Raw genomic sequence first — 15,226 nt, forward strand, 5'->3', positions numbered from 1 at the left:
AAACCTTTACTTTTGCTTAGGCCAGTACAAGGCTTTGTTCATACAGTAGAGGTAGAGGAATGGATAGCACTGCACCACTTCAGATTCAGGTGGTGCAACTAAAGAAAAAAAAGCACAGCAGTAAGAACACTTGTCCCCTCCCTCCCCTTGCAGGGAATTTTCATTTGCAGGGAATTTTCAACATTCCAAAATATAATTCTCCACGATCCTCAACCTACATGAAGTGGTGAGGTCCATCTCATAAATCTACACTCTCATTCTGTGGCATGTTGAACCAGTGCAGAAAGAGCCACACCCAACAGCAGAAACTCATTAGAATTGGCTACATTAGGGGTGTGTGGCCTAACATGCAAAGGAGTTCCTGCAACAAACAAAAGGCCCTGGGTTTTGACAACAAACAAGGTCAACAGAATAAGAAGCAAAAGGTGGGTGTGTATATATATGTATGGTATCAGATTGATGTAATTTCTGTGCACTGAGGACAAGCAAGTCCTATCATTTCACATATGTAACCTAGGACAAGCAAGTCCTAGGTTACAAACAGAACTCTCCAATGCAATAACAGGATGCACTTCTTCCTTTAGGAGGTGCGATTGTCAGAAGAAAATAAAAAAGTTTCAATTTTGTTTTTGCATGTGGGTGGGTATTCTGTTTGTATTTGCATGTGGGAGGGTATTCTGTTTGTAATAATTATTTGGATACACTATATTTTTAATATGCTAGTTGTGATAATTTCATGCCAATTTCATATTTTATGTTCCTAAAGTAACAGAATGACTTTCAATCTAGAAAAGACAAAAAAAATGTTAATGTAGAATTTTTTCAATTTTTCTAAAAATTTCCGTTTTTTTCCGAGCTTCAAAATTTCCAGAAATTTTACATCTCTAGCCCTACCTGAGGTCAGGAAGGCTCCTATGCTTCTGATATGCAAATTATGTAAAATAGAATTACTCAGGAGGGCATTTTTATAAAGGTGATACGGCTATATTACCACTGGGTATGTCTCAGGAGATGTTTCAAGGAAAGGAGTGGATCCATAGACTTTACTAGCATGTACATATGATACTGGTAATCATTTTTCTTCATTATTTAAATCGTGATTTAAATCAAATCCACCCTGTCTGCAGGTATTGTTTGCTTAGTTTCTATGAGTTTGGTAATTGAGATCACAGAGCTTCCCAGTGAGCCCCTAGTGGTGATGTCTCTCTATTTAAAAAGGTAAAGGTAAAGGTTCCCTTGCTCGAAAGCCAGTCGAATCCGACTCTAGGGTTGCGGTGCTCATCTCCGTTTCAAAGCCGAAGAGCCAACGCTGTCCGAAGACGTTTCCGTGGTCATGTGGCTGGCATGACTAAACACCAAGGCGCACAGAACGCTGTTACCTTCCCACTGAAGTAGTACCTATTTATCTACTTGCAATTTCTTGCTTTCGAACTGCTAGGTTGGCAGGAGGTCTCTCTATTTAGAATTATGTAAATTATATTTGACTATAATTAATGCCTGGATCAAATCTGGTAAAATATTGAAGTAAACTGGACAAGTTTATCCTGAAGATTACCTACTTGTACCCTTTGGCAGCTCTTATGCTGGCAGGAGATCTAAGTACCTGCACTGGCAGAACTAATGAGGCTTTATGTCTTAAAAGTGTTCAGGAACAGTTATCAAATAACTTCATCAGATTTTTTTTGAGTCTGTCATGATCTGGGCTGTGCCACCAGAGGCCTACTGGGCCCAAGGAGCCTGGCTAGCAGTAGGTGAGGCTGGGCCTACAACTCCCAGAAGCCCCGGGGAGGTTTTGGAGCCAAAATGGACCAACAGGAAAAGAGGAGGGCTGGGAATAAAAGTTCTGGAGCACCAGGAAGAGCTGTTCTTTCTTCCAGAGGGCAGAGCAAGAAGAGAGGCTGCTGCAGGGGAAAAACCCTCATCCTGAGGAAGGGGTGAGTAGTGTAAGGCCACTTGAGATAGTGAGCTAGGGAAAGTAAATTTAGACACGTTAGGGCATTTGATTTCTTTTCACCCACTTACTGTGTTTATTCTGTACCTTGTTGTTTGACCTCCTATAAAATAAACCTTTTCCTTGTTTTACTCTGCCTGGTCCTCACGCCTGTTATTCAGCCTAAAGGGAGGTCTGAAGGTCTTGGGAGGGTACTCTGGGCCTTCTCAAGGGAACCTAAATCCAGAGTGGTGGCAGCGTTAGGTGACACCCCACCTGAGCCGTGACAGAGTCACATAAATAGTCAAATAAATACCGTAAAATCATAAATAATCAAATACTAAGAAATGTCTGGTATTCAGGACTGGCAATATGTTTCAAAGTCCCATATACTAACATCCATTTTAGGCACTGAAGAAGTAAATGGTGATTCACGAAAGCTTCTACCCTGCCACAATTTTTGTTAGTCTTTAAGGTGCTACTGGACTCTTTTCTACTTTTAGGCACCCAATCATTCAACTGCTTGAGATTTTTACAGCTATGCTGCCACTGTATTTTTGCTTTTATTTTATTTTTTGTACAAAGAGGAAACTAATGTAACTGAGGTGACTTAGGAGAAAAGGGAGATTCCTCCCCCATACACACCTGTGCTTAATGCTGTGACAATATTGCTTCTATGTAGAATTGCAGCTCAGGGATGGGAAATTACTGGAGCCTGGGTGTGGTGCTGCTCCTTGGGGTGTGGGGGTGCAGGCGATGCAAAAGACGACAGGACACAAGTCTGCAGGAAGCTGATCTGAATGAATGAAGGAACAAACCTCCTCCTCTCACGCACCAGCTTTATTTATACACCTTTCTTCCCCCTTCTCCCTCCCTCTCCCTCCAGAAGGGAGTTACAAGCATTAGAGCATCCTTTTGGAATGTGTGTGTGTGTGTGTGTGTTTCCAGGCAGCTGTCCGCTATCTGCCTCTTCCCCTTTCTCAAGGCTAACTGACTGCGTAGTAGGCAGTCACCAGACTTCTCTTAGCACACAAACACTTCTGGGTTTCCAATCTCCAGGCAGGAGATTCCTGCACTGCCCTACATGTCATCCCTTTTTTATTGTTTTAATGTGAAATCCTTTTTGCCAAGGTAGCTTCACATGATGAATTTAGCATATCAGCAGATGTGTCCTCCATGCAGGAATAACGTTAACAGTCCTGGGTTTGCCACAGGAGTGCCGATCACATTGCTTCTACATTACATCTGCCTTGTGCAATTAGCTAGGTTCCCAATTTTTCAGGTGAACAGCCAGGAGAACAGAGGAGCAGTGAATCCCCCTCCGGGCCTCCACTGCCCCCACACCTGGGAACAACAGGGTTTGTAAAAGGAAGAACCTCAGCAGCATATAATACAATACAGTCCACCCGCCAAAGCAGCCATTTTCTTCAGGCGAACTGATCTCTGTAGTCTGGAGATTCTTGTAACTCCAAAAGATCTCTAGGCTCTAGGATTTAAACCTAGAATTTCAGCATCTAAACTCTGCATTATCTTTTCACATAATGCTTTCCAAGTCATTTTACTAATTAACCCATTACTAAAGTTGTGTCCACCGCGGGCGGGCGAGACGCCCCTCGGGAGCGACCCAAGGATGCGTCCGCCATTCGCGGGAGCCAGACCGGAGGCCCGAACCCATTACTAAAGTTGTGTTGGACTGCTACTTATTTGGTCAAACAAGTGTGGCAGAACCTCCCTTCACCTTAGTGTGTACTGTGATCTTAATCAGGCTCTTACAGACATTAAGCTGAATCCTCTCTCTCCTTCAAATAAGTGAATTGTATCCAACAGATACAATTGTATCCAACCCACTATGAAAATGCAAATCACAAACATAAAGGAAGGTTTTGTAACATGTTTGTTATATATTTTTCAAAAATGCATGAGAAGTTCTGGTTGCATGTTGAAGTTTCATGGAGGTCAAATATTGTAAAGCATACTTCAAAATATCATGTTCTAATTTTCTTCAAAGAACAGCATGTGTTGACCCAGCTAACATATGTTCTTCTCTTGCCACCAAATCCACATTCCTGTTTTTACTTCATAACATACATAGCCTTCGCTCAATTAACAATGTATCCACCTAGTTTATTTAGACCTTATGACCATTTAAATGGCACAAAGAAAATATGAGAAAGAACAAGCAGAGAAAGAAACTTTAGGAGGAAGCGGAGAGCTCCTGTAATTTCTGAAGTGCTGCTCAGTTATGGGGAGTTGCTGAACGCTTTCACATTCCTTTAAGCATTTCAGCTGAAATGCAGCCCCCAGCAATGTGTGTTGAAGCCAAATGCACAATTTCATTTTTTACAGGCAATGCATAGGCGTTATATACTTATTTCCTGCTGGTTGAACTAGTATTTGAAGTCAATACATTTTTAAAGCAAATTGCCACTGCTTTTCTAGTTACTCGTTACAGTTATATTGTGCAACTATGGCAACCTAAAACTAACAGTTTTAGAAAACACACCATCCAAGCAACGACTATTTTAAACCCAACAACAGAATCATACCTGGAGCATTTGCTCCCTTTGCATTTTAGGTATGTTTTTAGGGAGATAAAACTTTGTTAGGTAATAATAATCTACGGCTCAGAAAATAATAGTTTGTTTTCTTTAAATGCTTATAAATGGTGAGAAAGGGACAGACTGTCAGGTATCAGGACTGATGAGCTACAGCAGAACCAGGACCCACAGTGAAGACTAGCACACTGACAATAGTATGAACACATGCAAATGGTTAAAATGTCATTTTGTATAATGTTATAAAATACTTTATAGTAGGGGTTCTGGTTTATGGTGGCTTGCACTTGGACGTGTCCCATCAAGCTCTGATGGAGACGCACCAAGCCAGGGCGATCAGGAGAGGTCTTGGCTGGCTCCAGACCCCCAAGGGGCCTTTGCAGGAGGCCCCCAGCCTGGGGAGCCAAGACAAACCTCTTCCAAAGTGACAGCTGAGGAATTGAGGCTTACTTCTTCCCAAAAAGGTCCTGGCACTGTGGAGCTTTCATGGCGGTTAGAGCTGACCACCGGGTGAGCAGACAAGAGCAAAAACAAAACTAACTCCTGTAATGACTAGCCGGAGTTCAACAAAGAGCTCTTTTCTAAGCGATAAATGATAAAGTCTTCGATTACTAGATTGACTTGGCAAGAAGCGGCAGGTGGGGAAGGATTGGTGATTCACACACCCCCGAACGAAATGGTCCATAAGTGCTACAAAAAAGACTGAGAAAGCATAACTAACCGTATAAGACTTTATCTGAGTTTGAAAGGTGTATTTTAATCCAAGAAGCGCTGAAATCAGTTGACTTTTATTTTAAAACCATAAACTTTCTTGTAATATAAACAATGGCTGGTCAAGGGAGACGAATAACGACGGAGAAGAAACTTCAAGCCGGAAGCTCAATACCAACAACTCCCACCCAGTCCCTAGAGACGGCTTCAGACTTTCCCAGTATGCTGACCTCTGCATTGTGCCCTCTGCTGGAGCAAATGTCGACTATGACTACCAAGCTAGACTCTGTTCAAAATCAACTTTTCAAATGGGGAAGAGAGCTGACAAAACGGATCAAAAGATTAAGAAGGCTGAAATAAGAACCAAAGATATAGAGCAAAAGATGACAAAAGAGAAAAAAGAAACACAGAAAAAAATCAACTTCTACAACTCCAACTGGAAAGGTCCAGGTATGTTTTGCACTTTCAAGGATTATCTGAGCAAAAAGGTGAAGAATTGAAATTGATCTTAAGCGAGGCAATAGCATCAATCTCAGATCTCAAGCAAGCGGACCTCCAGAATGAAATGGATTTGGTGTATCGTACCTACCCGGATTTTATAAGAAAAAATTAGCTCCCTGGCGAAATATACGTCAAATTCTCTAAGAGAACTATGAGAGATGTTTTGAAAGCCACATTGGGGAAAATACTAAAGATCCAGGAGGAAGAAATTAAAATCTTAAAAGACATCACAGGGGATGAACATAAGACTGCCTTTAACACGCCATTGGGCCAGTTTGAATACCGAGTAATGACCTTCGGTCTTCAGGGAGCCCCTGGGGTCTTTGTGAACCTGATGAACGAGGTGTTGCACAAGCATTTGTTTAAGGGGGCTCTTGTTTACCTCGATGATATCTTGCTGTACTCCCTCAACCTGCCTTCACATGTGAAATTGGTGAGGGAAATTCTAACCACGTTGCACAAGCACAAACTGTTCGCGAAACTCTCCAAATGTGAGCTTCACAAGTCACACATTGACTTTCTGGGCTACCGAATATCGGATAAGGGGCTGGAAATGTACCCGGGGAAGGTGCGGGATGTACTGGGGTGGGAAACCCCCTGCACCCGCCGCCAATTAAAAGCCTTCCTCATTTTTTTGAACTTTTACAGAAATTTCCTGCCCAACTTTGCCCAGTTCAGTTTGCCTCTCACAGACTTATTGAAAACAAAAAGGAAGGGGCCAGAGGCAACCAAACCAGTGCACCCCTGGCTTGGAGTAAAGAGTGCCAGGAAGCGTTCGAACACCTCAAAGCCCTGTTCACGTCAGAACCCATCCTAGCCCACCCCGATGAAAATAAAAAATTCATAGTGCAAGTCGATGCGTTGGATGTGACCATGGGGGGGGGCAATCCTCCAAGAGGGAGAGGATGGGTTAATGCATCCCTTAGCCTACGTGTCAAGAAAGTTCAATGACACAGAGCGTAACTGGTCAGTGTGGGAGAAAGAGGCGGGGGGAATCTCACTTGCACTTTTTTCCTTGGCTAGAGGGAGCACGGGTTCCTTTTGAAGTGTGGACTGATCACGAGAACTTAGAAATGCTAAAAACGCCACGAAGCCTCAATGCCAAGCACCTCCGGTGGGCCGATTTATTTTCCAAGTTTCAAATTACACTTCACCATTTCCCAGGCTCTGCAAACTCCCTCGCTGACGCCCTGTCCCGTCTCCCACAACACAACAGCCAATGGGAGATCATCTTGCACTCAGTGTTGACGCCCTCCCCCCTACGTCACAGACACCCCGGCCCCCTCCACCAGCTGAAGCGGGCGGGAAAACATGGCACAGTAAATTCGCCTCCGCCTTCTCGGAGGGCGACAGAGCGGTAGTGGAGGCAGAAGGGGATTTCGAGCTCAGATCCGATGGCTGTTGGTACCACAGAAACAAACTGTTTGTTCCAATCTCCTTGCGAGGGGAAGTACTGTACGCAGTGCACGGCTCAAAACTAAATGGCCACCCCGGGTTTGTTAAGTCCCCTCAGCTCCTACAACGACAATTCTGGTGGCCGTAAATGCGGAAGGATTTATCTCCGTTTGTGAAGTTCTGCCAAATTTGTGTCATGAGTAAACCCCGGCCGGGGAAAACTCCAGGACTACTGCACCCAGACCCAACTCCGAGCTGGCCATGGGAGGTGATTTCCATGGACTTTATTACGGACCTGCCCCCGAGCAAAACCATGTCGGTCATATGGGTTGTCGTGGATTTGTTCTCCAAGCAGGCACACTTTATCCCGTTTGCGTCCCTGCCCACGGCGAAAGCCCTAGCTAAAGCGTTCTTATTACACGTTGTCCGTTTACATATGCTCTCAACCAAGGTGATATCGGATGGGCCCAATTCATTTCCTGGTTTTGGGGGGAGCTTATGAAAGTGATGGGGGTCGAACGGGCCATGAGCAGCGCCTATCATCCTGAGACTGATGGACAGACAGAATGGGTTAACCAGGCCTTCGAACAATATCTCCAATGTTTCACCAATTATCAACAAGATGATTGGGTGGATCTACTACCCCTGGCCTGTTATAATAACAAGTGTCATTCCTCTACAGAACTGTCCCCTTTTAAGGCATTATATGGCTATGATAGCCCCCCTGTACCGTTTTTGGAGGGACCAAATGACTTGGGGCCGGGGGATGTGGCTCGATGGTGTCAACAATTACGGGACTCATGGCCACTCCTGTGCAAGACTTTAACAGCTGCCAAGGAGGCTTATAAGGCTCAGGCTGACAAGAGAAGGGTGGAGGGTTGGGCTCTGCAGCCTGGGGATTCAGTGTATGTTTCTACTAAGAACATCAAAGTCCTATGGCCTAGTAGGAAACTAGGGTGGAAATACATTGGTCCGTTTAAGGTGAAACGAATGATCAACGATGTGACTGTTGATCTATATCTCCCTAAGAACCTGAGGAATCTTCATTCTGTATTTCATTTCAGCCTCCTGAAACAGGATTCTGGCTCAACCACATGGCGGCCGTCGCAACCAGTGCCCCTTCCTATCATGATTGAGGGCGAGGAACATTATGAAATTTCAAAGGTCTTGGACTCTAAGCTCAAATGGGGAAAACTGTATTATTTGGTGGAATGGCTGGATTTTGGACCCCAGCACCTCGAATGGGTGGAAGTAGGGGACATTCGGGCCGCTAGATTGTTGCACAAGTTCCACCGAGAGTTCCCGGAATGACCGGAAGGTTCCCCGGAATGGGCGGGAGAAGCTGAGTTTTGAGGGGGCAGAATGTCAACTATGCTGCAATGATGTTTATGGGCTGGGGTTCATTTGCTTGACCTGTGTACCAGCCACTGCTGCATTCCTTCTTTGCTTCTGTAGTACTTCATTATCACTGACCTTGTAGATTGCATGTGTAGTGTCTGGGCATCATGTAACCGTGGGATAGCTTGGGATAGCTTTCAATTCCCAGTTTCGGCTCTAATGGCTTGGGGCCCCTTCTCCCACACGCGGGAGTCAGGCCTATTGGCCCATGAATGGGGTGGTGGTGCATACGAATACCCTATATCCCATTGTGCTTGTAGAAACGTCACCATTCCTAACAGTGACCATGTTACTGCATCTGTAGCTCTGCAATAAAGTATAACATTTCTGACCAGTGTGTACTCAGTTGTTGGCTGTGGAACCTGACAGAATTAGGCAAACCAAATATGAAATCTGTGCATTTATGCATTTCCCAGCATCCAGAAAAACTGCAGTGTAGATAGTTCCAGTTAATCTCTTCTCCTTCACATACTATGTCCAACTTCAATGGATTTTCATTTGGTTAGATTTTTATACCCTACTGTAAAACAAAGAATTGAATGCCAGTATAACACAGGATAAAGTATCTTTCCCTCCCATTCTTTAATTTAAGGCAATGATAAGAGATGTAGCTTTGCAAGCCACAAGAGTAACAGTGGTCTAAAGCTCAAAGAAAATGAACACAGTAGAAAATGCAGCACAGATGGACATACTGTATATATAGATTCAAAAGGGTGAATTTACAAAGGAATACTAGACTCACTGACAAAACTCACATTTTTCAGAGCGAGGAAGGCAATCTACAACAGATCCTACTTTCACTTCTGGGACAACACAACTTTAAAGGTGGTATTTGTATCTCTGTTCATGCAGGCTCAAACTCAAAACACAGCTTTAAGAAACAAGAGAAACAGAATACTAGATCTGAAGGTTAACTTGTCAGGGGAGGGCAGAATTCTCAACCTGTTCAATAAGCCATTAAAAAGGTCAAAACTAGCCCACTTAATTGAACCCCTACGCAAACAGCCAGCCAGTGTAGTTGCTTTGGCATTGGTGTAATACATGCCTAGTGGCTAAGTCCTGAAAGAAAATGTGCAGCCAAATTGTATACTAGTTGAAGCTTCTGAAGTGTCTTCAAGTAAAGCTCCAGGTTGAGTACTCTGAAGTAATCCAACCTAGAGGTGACAGGAACAGCAAGGTCAAGAGCGCAACTTTATTTGAAAACTCTCTTTCTGTCTAGATTGTTGACTTAGCTGTGCTGGTTTAATGTTCCTGTCACTTCTAGAGTGGACTGCTTCGAAGAGCTCTGCATGGTACTGCACTTGAAGACATTTCAGAAATTTCAACTAGTGCAGATTTTGGCTGCACACACCTTCAAGTTCAAGATCCCACTATTTAAATTTTTCATATGATCCACTAATAACATTACTCCATTATGAGTTGATAGCTGATCCCCTACATAACATCAGCTTTTCTACTCAACATCACCTCCAACCAATCTGGATTTTGTCGAAGCGTCAGTCAAGTGGATGAAGAGGAATAAATTGAAAGGCAAAGGCACTAGTTCAGGACTGAGACAGCAGTTTATGGAACGTTAGGAAAAAACACATATAGTTGAGTGCCATTAGCATATTGATGATGCTCACCTCTAAAATTCTAGATGATGTCATTTAGTGGCTTAACATAAACATTGAAAATAATTGGTGGGCGTACAGAGACTTGAGGGATTCCACATTTTCAGATCTTATTCTGGTGATTCAGTATCCCCAATACCAACCCTTTATATCCTCATAAACAGAAATAACGAAAACTGCCAGAGAACTGTTGCTGACAGCCCAAACACTTTTATAGGGCTGAATGATCCAGTGTCAACAACAGCAAACAAATGACTTCCAGTTTATGGCGGCAAGCTTGCAGACTCACCTCCCGGACCTCCCGGGGGTGTCTCCGTTCTCCGGCGGAAGGAGGGGGCGAGCAGGCTTATAACCCCCCCCAGGGGCCCGGAGAAGGGGCCCTGGCCAAGGAACGCCAGAAAATCGAGGCTCCCCTCTGCTCCAGTGGTTCTTCCAGCCGAGAGACTGAACGGTACTAGTGAAGCTAACCAGGTCAAGCATAGGAGATCGGGCGTGAAAAATGATGAAAGAAGCATGGTCGGAAGGCCAACTATGAACGTGAGTCAAATCAGAAACAATTTTTAAAAGAAAAGACGCTCCCTGTCCGGAATGGGAAAAGCAAGTGGGGGGGGGACGCCTCCCATGCGCATAGACTGTCGAGCGAAGGTGGGGAGCAGAGGAGAAACGTGATTAAACTGCCCAGAAGTACTTACCCAATCGAGCTAAGCAGTTAAGCGCATATTCAGAGACTTTTTAAAAAAATTCCAAAAAGTAAACAAACGGCAGAAAGATGGTGGGGAAGCGGGACAAAGACAAAGAGAGACTTATGAAAACGAAACCAGAGTCCCCTAAACCGGAAACTACCAGTGAGACGGCAAAGGCTATAGCTGAGTTCATGCGCCCTCTACTGGAACAGCTGAATAACTTCAAAGAGCAGATGTCCGTGGTAACACAGAGCATTTCTGCCCAGCAAACGCAAATAACGGATTTGATCCAAGTAATGGAACAGGATGCTGAAAAAGTAAACTTGCTAGAAGGAAGGAGACAAAAATGAATACTCCATTATGCCTGCAATCTTTATAATTACTGAAGTAAGCTAAGAATTGTATTCATTTGTTAATCAGCTTTCCCCAAGCATTATACAAAAGGCTGCCTGTTGAACTGCCTGCTTCCTCTGCGAGTGCCAAACAGTATTAACAATTTTCCTCACCTCACCCCCAATGTTTTCACACCACAATAATAATTAAATGACCTATTACGGACTTTACATAATGCTACCCCTAAGTAGAATGCAATGTAGCAGCACTGGCACTACATGTATTCTTGGGTAATCTCTCAAAGTAAGATTTAACTGTTAAGTACTTTTGCTAACTCTCTACAGAGAGGTGAACTGAGAGTGCTAGCTTTCAACTATCATTTGGACTCACAATTAATAATTAAATGCCACATGAAGTGTGATGTGTGGATCTAATCAAACACTGCTGAGTTTCACAGCAGTCTTCCTGTATTACAGAGCATTTACACATTAATCTACCAGAATATATGGGCAAGAATGGCAACCCTAATATAAACTGCAGCTCAACCTGGATAAACAGGTGACTTCTTAATATTAATGTGAATTCTGAACCCCTGGGCAAGTGCATTCAATATTGTACCATGCTGTCAAGCAAGTACAGTAGATTAAGGACTGTGATTTTGCCCAAGCTTTCCTATATATTACTATAACCATTGCTGATAAATGAAGTAGACATTTTTTCCATATTACGTAAAGTCACAGTTCCTCAAGTCCTGGCATTTGCAGACTGCTTTGCTTGTCTGAGCTTAATGCCACTTATACCTTAGGAGTATGCACTGAATATATACCATATCTGTTCCAGTGTGTACATCTGCAACTGTGACTTGCAACTGACAGTATGCATAAACATACTGAAACAGATGTGCAGATGATAGTGCACACCATCTCTATCCCAATACATTCTATATTAATGTGTACATCCTTGTAGTCAATTGCCATGCATACTTACTAGGACACAAGGGTGCAAGCAGGCACAAAGTCAGTCAAGAAAGTAAATGTGTATTTAAACAGTCATGGAAAGTAAATGCAGGGGTAATTTCCTGTGGGAGCACAGAGGAGCGGAGCTCCAGCAGTAAGGAGCCCAGGGGGCGGACACATGCAACAAGCCCCACCCCCTGCTCCCAGCAGCCCTCATTTGGGCCACGAGGAGCAAGAAGCAGCCAGGTAAGTTGCAGAGCCCCCCTCAGCCTGCCTTCAGGTACAAGCTCTCCCTCCTCTTTGAGGGCAGATCTGTGCGCCCCCCCCCCCCAATAGCTAGCAATCCAAAACAGTCCAGTGGAATCTGAGTGGTGGGTGTTGCCTTCTGACACACTTCCGGTGATGTCAGGGGGTGTGGCACATGCAAATGAGTTATGCTAATGAGCTCCTGCACCTCGTTTTCTACGAAATCTGAGCGGTGGGTGTTGCCTTCTGACACACTTCCGGTGATGTCAGGCGGTGTGGCATATGCAAATAAGTTATGCTAATAAGTTATTCTAATGAGCTCCTGCACCTCTTTTTCTACAAAATGACCCCTGAGTAAATGTGTATGTGAACTAGATCTGGGCCACACTGCAATACAAGTGGGTTTCAATCCTTTTCACCATAGCATTTTCACAATCCTCTGCTACTTCCTCTGCCTTGGATACAAATAGGCACTCTGGTGTTTTACCAATCACAGATTTTCTATGTATCAAAGTCCCACACAGTGCATCCTATGTACGGGGGTGCACTGTGGCTCAGTTTGGTGTGCAGAAGATTCTTGGTTAAATCCCCAGCATCTCCAGTTAAACAGAACCAGGCAGTAGATGATGTGAAAGAACTCTGCCTGAGATCCTGGAGAGCTGCTGCCAGTCTGAGTAGACAATACTGACCATGATGGACCAGTGGTCTGATAAGGCAGTATCATGTGCAATCATACAAAGGATGCTGCCTTACCTTGAAGCATGTGAAACAGCGCTAAGTTACATTCAAATTTATTTCTAGACCAATAATTAAATGCAGCATTTTAAAAAATGTATCTTTGCTCTTGAGGATGTTAGTATCTTACATTTTTAGGCAACAAGAACCTTCAAGGTAGATATTTCTTTCATAATGTGTTGGTAGGAGGTTTAGGCACATTCCTGGGTTTTAGAAAAATTTCAATATATCTAGGATACGAGATAGGATGTGTCTTTCTACCCTGCTGCCTGAAGTAGACATATAAGTAAACCTGGTTTAGATACAGCATGGCATACAATATGGTTTAGATACAGCATGGCATACAGAAACACTTCATTTTAAAATGGAAGGCAGTGAGCATTCCCCAGTGACCAGCTGGGCCTAGAAACTCAGTGCTAAGCATGCAAATGACAGAGTCACAAGAGAAGGATTATAGCTTCCACAGGGAGGACAGAGGTCATCAAAGAGCAAACACTGTATGGAAAAGCTCTAGTTTAACTAGATATTCTTCCATTAATTACAAAGAACATTTTAATGCTTACCCATCTCCAGCTGTGCCTGATAAAAGCATGAAATCTGTAATAAATCTGATGCATACACAAAAGCAGCAAATGGAGAAAGCTATCAGTTAATAAGGCAAGATCTACTATCAGGGTTGATTCTTAGGAGCTATAACAACAGTTTGCTCTACACTGGACAAACCTATTACACAGCGACCCAGAGAGATCATACTGCAATAACCCTCATGTAAAGATGTTTTTTATACTAAGCAGATGAACATATCATTAATGGAATAAAACCTCACAAGGTGTTTTGAGCGTCAGTATGCCCCCTTTAACAACAACCTATATATTGCTTTCCTTATATTCCACACACAGAATCAACAAATGAACTTCTGTTCCACAAAAAACAGGTAAATATTTCCATTGCTCTCATCCCAAGAAGAGAATAAATACAATGCTACTGAAAAATGCAAACAGTTCTTTGGGGAGAGTCTGAAGTTTGGGGAGTAATGGAGTATTTTATAGCATATTATGAGTACTATAAAAATTGTATACAAAATGCAAAGCAAAGAAAGGAGGGGAAGAAATTATGAGAGAGAGCCATTTACTGGCTGAGAGTCTAATCTTAATAGGAACTTGGATAGCAATTTCAGAAAGGATGCCTATCCTATGAAACTATGTTTAATATTTAACATGCAATTTTCTATGGAACATCAGTGGAATGGGGTATTTGCTTCTTGTGATTTCAGACCGCAGCTGAGCAACGCATAACGGACTGACCATCATACATCCAGACAAACTCTTTTTCAGCACCTCTCGCACTTGCTCAACTGCAAAGCACTCAGGCACCCTGAGAAGCTTCTGAATTTGGTGTTTATTATTGCCATGGGATGCCAGGGAGAGAGGTCTGCGTCTGTCCGAGAGTTCATCTGCTCACCGTAAGCCAGAGAGAAGGCAAAACAGAAGGGGACGGTTATGTCAAATGTCCTCTTCCCTCCCCACGAACAACGGGGCCGTGAGCCACCTCCGTCCTAAATGAACAGGGAAAGTTGCTGCTGAAGTACCAAGAGCGGGAGATTTCCTCAGGCTCAGGACTCACCTTGCGCCTGCGCTTCCATTGTCCCTCCAGGGTCCGTTGAGATCCGCCGCTTGCCCGGCACAGCACCCGCCAGCCCTCACTGCGCCCAGCGAGGCTCGCCCGTTCCGCCTCGGTCGCCTCACGCCTTCGAACCGCTCCCGGCCTGTCTCCTTCCACGCCTCAACTGTTGCTCCGGCGAATCTGCAGCCGCTACCGGCTTCCTCACCCGGCGGCTCTCGCCTGCCTCCTCCACCCTCGCGCTTGTGCAGCCGCTGCAAAATAGCGCCACCTACCGGGCCACGTCCGGCTCAGCACCTTTTGCAGTCGCTTCTATTTCCCATCGGGGCTCGACAGGCCGCACAGAGGCCAAGGGTAGGGTTGAGAACCGGAACAACGGGGCGGTGCTACAATATTTTTGGGTCATTTAGAGATCCAGGCAAGGGACCGCTGGAGAACAGCATCAACATCCCAGTCAAGCGTGTGTGTTCTTGGGGCAGTCCAGAGGGGGGAAAAATGTGGCGTCCACAGTGCCTTTTGGCAATTCTGATTTAGGATTGCCAACCTCCAG

General features: G+C 44.2%; 1 protein-coding gene across 1 annotated transcript in view; it reads right to left on the reverse strand.

Moving 5' to 3' along the window:
• Positions 1-14,734, reverse strand: part of TPD52L1 (tumor protein D52-like 1) — a 76,961-nt gene extending 62,227 nt beyond the window's left edge. Inside the window, exon 1 of the mRNA XM_015423836.1 lies at positions 14,680-14,734. Coding sequence (XP_015279322.1) covers positions 14,680-14,698 — 19 coding nt within the window. The 5' untranslated portion in view covers positions 14,699-14,734. The remainder of the gene's footprint in view (positions 1-14,679) is intronic.
• Between the last annotated feature and the right edge of the window lie 492 nt (positions 14,735-15,226).

This window comes from Gekko japonicus, unplaced genomic scaffold, assembly GCF_001447785.1.
Source record: "Gekko japonicus isolate JY-2015 unplaced genomic scaffold, Gekko_japonicus_V1.1 scaffold186, whole genome shotgun sequence".
NCBI lineage: Eukaryota > Metazoa > Chordata > Lepidosauria > Squamata > Gekkonidae > Gekko > Gekko japonicus.